This window comes from Alexandromys fortis, unplaced genomic scaffold (genome assembly GCF_014885135.2).
Source record: "Alexandromys fortis isolate MF-2015 unplaced genomic scaffold, M_Fortis_MF-2015_v1.1 scaffold_323, whole genome shotgun sequence".
NCBI classification, from domain to species: Eukaryota; Metazoa; Chordata; class Mammalia; order Rodentia; family Cricetidae; genus Alexandromys; species Alexandromys fortis.
In genome coordinates this window covers 306,290-317,605 of record NW_026068278.1, presented here as the reverse complement: position 1 = coordinate 317,605, position 11,316 = coordinate 306,290, and the positions used below count along the sequence as shown (strand labels likewise).

Genomic DNA, 11,316 nt, shown 5'->3' with positions numbered 1-11,316 from the left:
ATTAGAATACAGAAATGTTAAAAAACCAAGAGTACAAAGGTCATAGTACCATTAGGAAATCTATTATTGGTGTTTGTCAAGGAGTAAATACTAAAAATGTCTTCTATACATTTACCAATATATTAGTGCTTCTCTCAGCCTTGATCAGTGAAGCCTTTTTCTGAAGTGAGTGATATGTAAAGCATGGACCCATGACAGCCCTGACCCAGAAAATAAGTGACTGCTGAATACTGAGGCCAAAACAAACATATTATGTATGTTCTGAAGCCCAAGAAAGGTAGCAAGAGACTGCTGGAGGAATGTGATAGAGTTGGATGCAGCCTTTTAGATGTAGGGTAGCCATAACAATTATGCACATATAACAGAAACAATATGCTGTATATAGCTAGAAACAAGGAAACGGAAGGAAGTGATCAAAGAAAGGATGTGGGAGAGAGTGAGAGGGAAGAGGAGAGAGGAAATGAGGAAGCAGAAGTTTATCAGGGAGACAGGGAGGGAGGAGAAGAAAAAAAAGGAAAGAAGAGACATGAGAGTGGGAGGGGCCAAAAGGGTCATCAGAAGTGAGTAGCAGAGTAAAGAGGGAAGAAGGAATGACTGATTCATAGATTAGCTCAAATAAATTTTATCTATCTAAATCTTCATAAAATTTCTGCTTCTGCAATAAATCCCCTTTTTCTGTTTAAAATGAAATGTTTTCTTTCCAGTTCCTTCCTTAATAATATAAAGAAAATTGAGCCATTCCAATGTTGCTAAAATGCTGCTAAGGGCTTGTCTATAGGCCAATCCAATGGAGGAATTTTCTTGCAACTGAGATTTGCAGTTCCCAGATGATCATAGCTTTTTCTACATTGGCAAAGTTCTAACCATCATTCTGATATAAAATACCATACTGTCATTGTAACAGGAACCATTAACTAAACATCCATGAGTCCACTAGACATGACTAAGTAAATGACTGAAGAAACTCAAGTATAAGGATGTACCTCTCAAATAGAAGATAATTTTAAGCAATGTGCAGCTTTATCCTGAAAGCATTCCATTTGAACACTTATTTCTTAGTGATTTCTTCTAGAGTGTTTCATGGAGAATGGAACCCCTAGAAGCATAAGAGAACAAAATGTCGATACAAACTCTGTCTGATGTAACCAAAGGAAAAAAAAAATCTTGACTAAGGGGCCACACACTAGTATTCCAAAATAGTATAAAAATAGGCAGTTATTTTTGTGATCTTTCACAAGATCCAAAACGCACAATGGAAAATCAGACAAACCAAAGATATGACACACTGACCATAATGTATGAAAATGTTCTTCTAACAAAGAGTGCATCATAAACAAGGGAGACAAAACACAGGGATGGGTGCTCTTCATAGCTGGCACAGGATGGCGGGCTTCCAAGTGTTAAGACCTGTCTCCACCACTGCTATTCACATACAGAATATGCTCAGAGGAAAAAGGAACACAATAGTTAGGGTGTTCAATGTGAAAGAATCGGTGGATAGTCCTGGGATTTCCGAAACTGATTATTTTGAGCTATTCCCTGCCATTCCCTGATGATTTGCATTACCAAGGCATGGAGAAAACCCTTAAATCCCCTTTCTTTATTGTGATCTTCACAGCAAGACAAACAGTTTCTATTGTTCAAGCACATCCTCCTCTCTACTACTTGTCATCACTTAGGGTTCTCTGTCTTTATATTGCTGAGGTAACATAACCCTGAAGACTGGTTCCATGCTACTGCTTTTTATAAGGTGTCATGAAGAGCTGCCTCTCCATCCCTCACCAATGAAACAATCATATTTAGTAACATGCTTTTGCAATGTGCTTCAAGTGGTAAAGAGACAAGGAAGGAAATATGAAATTACATAGTGACAGAGACACAGACAAACAGAAAGCAGGAATTAGGAAATATCCAAGTGTGGTGTTCCTGGGTGGGCAGGTAAATAATCTGAGACCACTTATGTGTATGAAAATCAATCCCATGAATCTTCTCTCAGATAAAAAATTAAAATCACATGCTCTAAATGTTTGTGAGTAGTATCCCCACAAGTTGGATTTTCTAGGTGAGTAATAAAAAATTAATTTAAATGACAACAGAAAGGCTTTTAAATAGTTTTTTTTTTTTTTTTTTTTTTTTTTTTTTTTTTTTTTTTTTTTTTTTTNTTTTGAGACAGGGTTTCTCTGTGGTTTTGGAGCCTGTCCTGGAACTAGCTCTTGTAGACCAGGCTGGTCTCAAACTCACAGAGATTTGCTTGTCTCTGCCTCCCAAGTGCTGGGATTAAAGGCGTGTGCCACCACCGTCTGGCCTTTTATCCTGATTTCACATCAAGAAGAGGCTGAAGTGCATCTTATGACTAAATTCCATCTAAACACTCTGCTGGAATTTTCAGGGATATGCACTGAGGATGTGGTATCCTCTGTTCTATGCACAGCATGAATGTGGAGTCACTTAATGTTCTCATTCAAGGTCTGCACAGTGTGAATCATACAATTCCCTATTTGTATGCAAGTGGGAATCCAGTGTCAGAAAAATGTTACTCATTTTTTTGTCTCCTGGTCATCTATGAAACTCAAGGGCAATTCTCAGAAACCAGAGGGAAAACTGTAAACCTTGCCCTGTGCTTCCCTTTATCCTCTCAGGAACCTCCCTCAATGCACAGCAGCCCTCCTACTCAGAATAAATCCTAGGCCTAGCTGACAGGCCCCATCTCCTTCTCACTAGAGTTTCCAGTAGGTGCTGCTTTTCTGCCTGGAGACCTCACCAAACTGTAAGTGTTTCAGGGTTCCAGGAATGAAACTTGGGCATATCATCTGTGGGATATATAAATCATGAAGATTTTACTTATTCCCAGGTGTTCTGTCCCAGGGACAGCTGAAAGAATACGCCCCTGGTCTAGTACAGCCCTCACAGACCCCGTCACTCATCTGAACTGTCTGTGGATTCTCATTATCCAATCATGGTGTAAGCTGGATCTGCCAACCTCCAGGAAAGTGTCTGAAGTGGACATGAAGAATATGGAGTGGTGGAAGCACAAACTATGATTCAGCTCTCAAATCCCAAGACAACATCAGCAGGGACACTTGCTTTTTCACAAATTCTAGTTGTCCTTAGTGGTAAAAATCCTGAATCAGATATCAGGGGCAAAACTGAAGGATCAGAAAAGAAGAATATTCAGTCTTATCTCTAACAATGCCCAAAACAAATGGGGAAGATCCTATCTCTACAAATCCTCTGAATGAATGCTGTCTCTCCAAAATCTCAGACTTCCTCTCAGACTGAATCCTCAGAATGCATCTGAGTTCTTGTCTCCTCCTGTCTTATATTCCTCTGTCTGCCCATTCAAGTCACTCATGTGTCTGTTTCTCTGGTGCTGAGATTAAAAACATATAATCCTAGGTGATGGGATCATCTTTGTATGAGCTCTGTTTCTAATTTACACAAATTCAGTCTCTTGTAGCCCATGGTAGGTTTGCACTCAGAGAGATCTGTCCATCTCTATCTTCCTAGTGCTGGGATTAAAGTTTTGTGTCACCACTGACTGGCTTCTATGGCTAACTAGTGGCTTAGTTCTACACTCTGAACATCAGGAAACTTTATTTGTCAGATCACAAACAAAATATCACTACACCTCCATAGCGATGATTTCATAAACCCAAAAAATCTTCAACCTTCGGACACAGCCATGCATTACTGTGCCAGATACACAGTGAGAGAACTCCAGTGTGAGCTTGGACAGATACCTATATACTCAGACCAGCAGGGGATGTGGAGGACCAATATGTACTCCGAGAAACAGTGGTCATCTGGGATATGCTACCTCTGCAACTGTTTGATGTCATAACTTTTGTTTTATTTATTTTATTCAAGAAAATCTTCTAAAGTACCCTTTACTTGTGATAGCCTATTAATCTTGTTTTTTCATTACACATTAAACATCTGTGTTCCCCCACAATCCTCTATATGAGAGAGGAGTCTGAAATTATGAAACTTTTTAAGACAGCTTTGTAAGAATTTTGAATAATCTATAATTCATCCTCTTTATTTTTAAACTTGTGATAAAGAAAGCACAACTTCCTTGAACTGATGTTACTTTTCAAAGTTAGCTTATAAAATGAACCATCCACAGTTTCCTACTTCTAAAATAATAGGACATTGATAAAAGAGTACTGTTTTTATAACTATTGCACGATTATATTTTTGAACATTTGCATTTTGGTTAAAAGTTTGCTTGCACATTGAAGTCCAAGCTAATGATTCCTTTACAGGAATATTGTGCAACTCAGACCACAAAATTCTCAGCCACAGATATTCACATCCTTGCAGACATCAGCTGTGGTCCTTGGTCCATAACTCCAGCCCTTCCTACAGCAGCTGAGTTTTCTGATTTTCACATTTTGTGTTTTTGTGAGTGCTTTTATTGCTCCCATAATTATTCCTCTGAAGTCTCTGTTGTTGGTTTGTGTTTGGTGTTCTGACTTCTGTTTTGTAGACTTGGAACTAGAATGGAAGTAAAGACAGGAAAAGACATCTGAAGTGAAGTACAAAATGGAGGAAGCACAGGGTAATACGAAGGTTTTGAAAGGAAAAGTTGGGTGTAGTGAGAGAAAGGGGCTGAAGAGAGTAGAAAGCAAGAGAATTTGTGAAAATAAAAACAAAGTCTTGTTAAAAAAACAAAATTGATGCAAAAGTTTTGTTTTATTACAAAATTGCATTAAATGTCCCCATTATGCTGACTATATACATATGCAGAAATAAAAACTTACCTAGGAGCATGAAGACAGCCTTCTGTTGCCTGCTTTTGAGGCGGGAAAGGGAAAGTAAGAGTGGGGAATAAAAAGTATTTATAGGGAGAAATTCAGAATGCAAGCAATTGAATGCTTCAAATATAAACTTGTCCCCATAGCAACCACTGAGGAAAACAGACAGTAGCAAGATACATCACATTTAAAAACTTCCTGAGGCTGTAGGACAGCATCTCTAAGAACTGAGTAAAATTCTCCCACCTCTGCCCTTCACCTGGACCTTGGGAGCTCAGTTCAGTGCTCCCATGTGGGTCTCTGTCTCCATCTGTCACCTGATGAAGGTTCTATGGTGATATTCAAGATAGTCATCAGTCTGACTATGGGATCAGTAAGGACTGTGAGGGTTTGGTTCACCCACTGAGACAGTGTTCCTGAGCTAATGGGAGCTCACTAACTCCAGCTAGACTGGAAATAAACAAGCATGGGGTCAAACTGGACCCTCTGAATGTGGTTGACAATTGGAGCAGGCTGAGAGGCAAATGATAATGGCATTGGGATTTGTCTCTACTGCATGTACTAGCTTTTTTGGGATCCTATTTTTTTTTTTTTTTGGATACATACCTTCCTAAGCCTGGATGTAGTGGGGAGGTCTTTGGACTTCCCATAGGGCAGGGTGCCTTACCCTATATTAGGGCTGGAGGGGGTGGGGAGAGGATAAATCCGGGAGCAGGAGGGAAGTGGGAAGAGGGGAGTTGTGGGAATTTTGACTAGTATTATTTTTAAAGTAACAAAAAAAAAGAGAGAGAGAAAAAGAACTGAGTAAAACTACCATCAGTAAATTCTCAAGTGTTCCTAAAACAGTGAAGGATTTCTACTTAGAAGCAGGTGTGATCCTATGTAAGACTCACCTCAGGAAGAAGCCATGTCCAGCAGAGACAGAGGGACAGACAGAGCTTAATATCTAGAAACACAGCTTTGTGTGGAACATTTTAATTTCACATTGATTCTAAAGAGACATGACAGTGTGGAAACACAGCATTCCCTGTGCATATAGTGAAAAGGGAACTAAATATAGCATGGTGAATCCCTAGCAGAGCTATGTTAATGCTTCAGTTTCTATAACTGTCATCAGTGTGTATGGTGTTTTATATCTGCACTGAGTACTGCCTTCTGTCCAGGTCCAGCTACAGAGCATGTTATGGCAGGAAGATATGCAAATAAGGCTTCTTTGTGCCCATAAAATCCAGCCCTGCCCTGACCCTGCAGCTCTGGCATATGAGACAATCCCTGGATTCCCAAATCTTCCTAGTCGGGGTTCAGCATTGAGGACAGGACACTCATCATGGGCTTAAGGCTCATATTTGTTTTGTTTGTTCTTATTTTAAAAGGTAATTCATAAAGATGGGATACTGTGTATTGTTTGGACATGAGAAAGAGAAAAAATGTGTTCTGTTTCAGTTTTCTAACCAGAATTCTTTGTGTTTACAGGTGTCCAGTGTGAGATGCAATTGCTGGAGTCTGGGGGAGGCTTAGTGCAGCCTGGAAAGACCCTGAAAATCTCCTGTGCAGCCTCTGGATTCACCTTCAGTAGCTTCTGGATGAGCTGGGTCCGCCAGGATCCAGGGAAGAAGCTGGAGTGGGTCGCAAACATTAATGAAGTTGGTGGTACCACCCTCTATACTGACGCTGTGAAGGGCAGGTTCACAATCTCCAGAGACAATGCCAAGAACACTCTGTACCTGGAAATGAGCAGTCTGAAGTCTGAGGACACAGCCATGTATTACTGTGCTAAGACACAGTGAGTGAAAGTTACTGTGCACTCAGACAAAAACACCGCTGTGGGGAACACGGGACCAGCAGAGGGCGCCGAGAACACTTAGCTCTCTGAGTCACAGAAGAGCCTGCTCAGAGAAGCATGAAAGACAGGACTTCTCTGTGTCTGTATAGCCTCTCCACATCACACTTAGGTATTTTCTCTACAGGTATAGTGTGTAGTAATCCTTGAATGCCCAAATGATTATTCAAATTTCTATTTACAGTTGTGTTGTGTGTGTTTATTTATTATAGTGTTTCTCCTGTCTCCCTATCTCTGTCTATGTTTCAATCTTTCTCCCTTTTCCCCTTTCTCTCTATTTCTCTCTATCTCAATCTTTCTCACTCCTCTCCATGTGTGTGTCTGTGGGGAGGGGGGATGCTGACATATGATGAATTTTTCTAACAATTTGCACCACTTATTGTGAGACAAATTCTATCACTGGGCCTGGATTTCAAATACTAGATAGTCTAGTTGTCCAGATAGTCCCAGTGATAGTTCATTCTTCATATTCCCTATATGGTACACCTTGTTGGCTGCCACACCCATTTCTTTTTTCAGTTACGGATTCTGAATTCTCTGTTTAAAACCCACTGAAGCATTCTTATGTGGGAAAAAAACTTGATTTCCCAGCCCCATTTTAGTTACTTTTAAAATTTAGGATGTGCTTTTACCTAAACAAAATGCAGATCATCACAGAGAGAAAAATGATCCTGTTTAGTGACCAGCATCAGTTCCTGAAGAAGCCAAAGAAGATTTTAAACCCTAGAAGATGAAGGCAGCTCAGAGACACATGTGAGTCTAGTGAACCCTGCTGTTATTTGTTTATCTCCGTGAGCACTACACTATCCACACAGAAGCATATATCCCTAATTAAAATAGTGTGCTTTAAAAAAAAATTCTCATTCAATGCTGTGATTTAGCCCAATGGTCTAGTTCTTGTCTAGTTTATATGAGACCTTGATTCAAATGGTAATATTTCAAAACACATTTTTCATTTTGATTAATAAATACTGAGTTTTAAATATCAGTAATCCCTGTTAAAGGTTATAACAAGGTTTCTGTCATCCAAGAGAACTGTGCAGTTTTCTTTCCAAGAAAAACTCTTTTCTCTCACTTCTCTAAGTTATGAGTCAGGAGGTTAACAGATAGCTCAGGAACCCAGAGTTGAGAGGTGATGTTCTCATGAACACACAGTATTCTTCCCTGAATCCTGTGATTGGGATGCTTCACCTTGACCAGTGAAAGTGAGCAGAAGAGGTTGAATAGAGCTAATATTTTTAATAACCACAGAGATTCTTAAACCAAAAATAATTAGTTGCCTGTAGCCAATGATATGACTGCAATTTATCTAAGGAAAGACTGAGGCCGAGTGTTATGTAAATAGAGGCAAAGGGATGCTTGTGCTGCCGAAATGGGAATGTAGTTCTACTAAGACATTATAAAAACTGTGGGGTCCCTCAGAGAATTATACAAGATGATGTGACTCTGCAACCTCACATGTGGATGAGCAGAAAAAGAAGCACAGTTGGTGCAGGAAATCAGGAAAGGAGGGAGGAGAGAAAAGAAGATACACGAGAGTAGGAGAGGACAGAGGGTTAAAGAAGTAAAAAAGAAGACAGGGGATAGTGGGATAGATGAATCAGTGTGATCACAGTACATTATGAATGAGCATGGTGATTTGACTTTAAGTAGAATAAATAGCATAGATGGAAAAAGAATATTTTCAGGTATTATATGATCTTTGTATGTGTCTTTGTGAAGAATTGTCTCTGTTGTTATATGTCTGTGTGTATATGTCTGAGTGTCTGTGTGTTTGCTTCAGAGATGTATACTTTCTAATCACCTATAAATAATTTACATTACAGGGGTGACCACAACATCATCTGACCACAGAAACCTGCTTTCAGATGAGGTGAGCAGAGAGGCTGGGATTCAAGGTTTGACTTCAGGCTCTGGGACTCTCTTACTCTGAGCAAGCCCCTGAAGACATTCCTGCTCCCATTCTTTAAGATTCCAGTGATTCCCCAAGCACAAGAGGCAGAGAACACAGCTCTACAGAACATGTATTTCTCTTTTAGAGAAACAGTGACAGACACTGTTACTCTCATTTTCACCTTTTCATTCAGGTGTGGGAGTTGAACATGAATAGTGAGATTCCAGCACATGCTTTGGTTCAACTACACAGTAGTCTTGAAAAGATTATGGAGTCCAGACTCAGAATAGGAATCATTAGCTGAAGGTGAAGTTTCTCTCTTCCTCTCCTTGTACTCTTCCCTCTGTTTTCTTTGTTAGGTTTGATTTATCCTCTCAGCCCCAACATTCTCGAAATCTATGCTCGGTAAATTGATCCGTTTTGGGGGGATTTGTTTTGTTTTTGTGTATTTCAGATAGGATTTCTCTGTAGCTTTGGAGTCTGTTCTGGAACTAGCTCTTGTACACCATGCTGGCCTCAAACTCACTGAGATCTGCCTGCCTCTGCCTCCCAAGTGCTAGGATTAAAGATGTGCACCACCACTGCCCTGCAATAAATTGATCCGTTACAGAATCAGTAATAAGTGCTGGGTGTCAATGAAGAAGTAATTTTGTATGCTGGTGTACATGTTAGTAGTGCATAAATGCAGTTATCAAAAATATTTTCTGTAGAAAAATGTGATATTTTAAAAGGCTGAGCTAGGCTTGTAGCTCTGTGGTGGAGTGCTTTATGATCATATGAAATGTCTTAAATTTACTAACCAAACTCACTTAAAAATAGGAATTAAGCACTTAGACAAATATCATTTCTCACTTTCATAGTCTTAAATGAGTCACTCTATGACTGGAAAAGGAATGGAAGTGCTCACAGTAAGAAATGCAGGTAGAAATCTGTGGAGAGGAAACAAGTCTACAAGAGTTCATTACTTGGCTTCCATGGCAAGCATTTCATCCAGGGTCTACAGCATCCGTGGCACAGTTTTGAATAACTACAACCATGAATCCAATGCCGAGTTAGGACAATGTTTGGATGACTAGAAATGCTAATTGGCTAGATTGTGTGTGCATACTACATGGTTTGCACATATGTCAGGAGGCTAGAGAGGAGTTTGAGTGTGTTTACCAGATGATTTATCTTATTTTTGAGTAAGGATATCACAGTGAACCCAGAGCACAAATACTCAGACAGAATCTTTGGCTGGCAAGACTTAGAGAATCTCCAGTCATAATGCCTGCAGTGCTGGGAATATAAGATAAACCATCACACCCAGATTCTAAGCTAAGTGTTGTGAATCAAGCAAAGATTTTAACACTGGGAGGCAGGTGCCATATCCACTGAGCCAACTTTTGAGCCCTGAATATTATCACTGTACATTGAGAGAATTGTAAACTGTAAAAGCAAATATGTATATTGTATAATAATTTTTAAAAGAGAAAATGTATTGCTTATTATGAATTTTTAAACCATTAACTGTCTATATGGAAATGAATACTTCATGTACAAACCCTTATATGTCCTCATAAGTGACTCTTAAAACTCTGACTTTTTATGAAAATCTGGAATCAGGGAGATGGGCAGGATCTGCAAAAGAAGATAGAAAGTAAATAATTATCAGAATATATTGTGTTGAACAATTTTCAAGAAAATAAATTCATTAATTATTGAAAACACTGCATTTGATGGTTGGGCATGGTGAATATAGTCTTAATCCATTCAGTTGGGAAATAGAAGCAAAAGTCAGTCACCTGAAAAAGAAAGGGAAGCTTCCTGGCTTCCTTTATCCTTTCAGGAACCTCCCTCAATGCAAAGTAGACCCCAGGCTCAGAATGAAAGCCATGGCCTAGCTCAGAAGCCCATCTCCTCCTCACTGGAGCTCCAGTAAAGCATGGCTGTCTTGGTGCTGTTCCTCTGCCTCTTGACCTGTCCAAACTGTAAGTGTTTCAGAGTTTTAGGAGAGAGAATCAGGTACATCATGTATGGAATATTTGACTGATGGTGATGTTGCTTTTCCCCAGGTGAACTATCCCAGTTCCAGGTGAAGGAGTCAGTACCTGAACTGGTGCAGGCATCACAGCAGACCAAGACCCTGTCTTTCACCGTCACTGTCTCTGTGTTCTCATTAACCAGCTGTCATGAACACTGGTCCACCAGTCTCTAGGAAAGAGTCTGGAGTCTCTAGGAAAGAGTCTGGAGGAATCATACGGAATAATGAAAACACTGGTTATATTTCAGCTTTCAAATCCTAGATCACCATCAGCAGAACATCTCCAAAAGCCAAGTTTTCTTAAAACTGAACAGTCTGGGGGGCTGGAGAGATGGCTCAGTGGTTAAGAGCATTGTCTGCTCTTCCAAAGGTCCTGAGTTCGATTTCCAGCAACCACATGGTGGCTCACAACCATCTGTAATGGGGTCTGGTGCCCTCTTCTGGCCTGCAGGCATACACACAGATGGAATATTGTATACATAATAAATAAATATTTAAAAAAAAACTGAACAGTCTGCATACTGAGAACATATCCATATACTACTCTACCAGAGACACTGTGATAGAACTCCAGTGTGAACCTGAATAAAACCTTCTTAAAGAGAGCTCAGGGCCAGCAGGCAGTACTAAGGGCCATCAGAGACTCACCATTGCAATATTCTAGATCTTACTTTTCACTAATTTTTAATGCATCTGAATATTTTTGAAGTCCTTTTTTCCACTGCAATGTTTATTTTTATTTATTTATTTATTTTTTTATTGAGAATAAGAAAAAAAAGTTTCCGCCTCCTCCCAGCCTCCC

The 11,316-nt window shown here is 39.7% G+C and overlaps 1 gene segment (V, D, J or C); it reads left to right on the top strand.

The window, feature by feature from the left end:
* The first annotated feature begins 6,017 nt into the window (after positions 1-6,017).
* LOC126494686 (Ig heavy chain V region 914-like) lies at positions 6,018-6,544 on the top strand. The segment is given in 2 exon segments: positions 6,018-6,130; positions 6,231-6,544. Coding segments are annotated over 2 exon segments (360 nt in total).
* Positions 6,545-11,316: the final 4,772 nt, after the last annotated feature.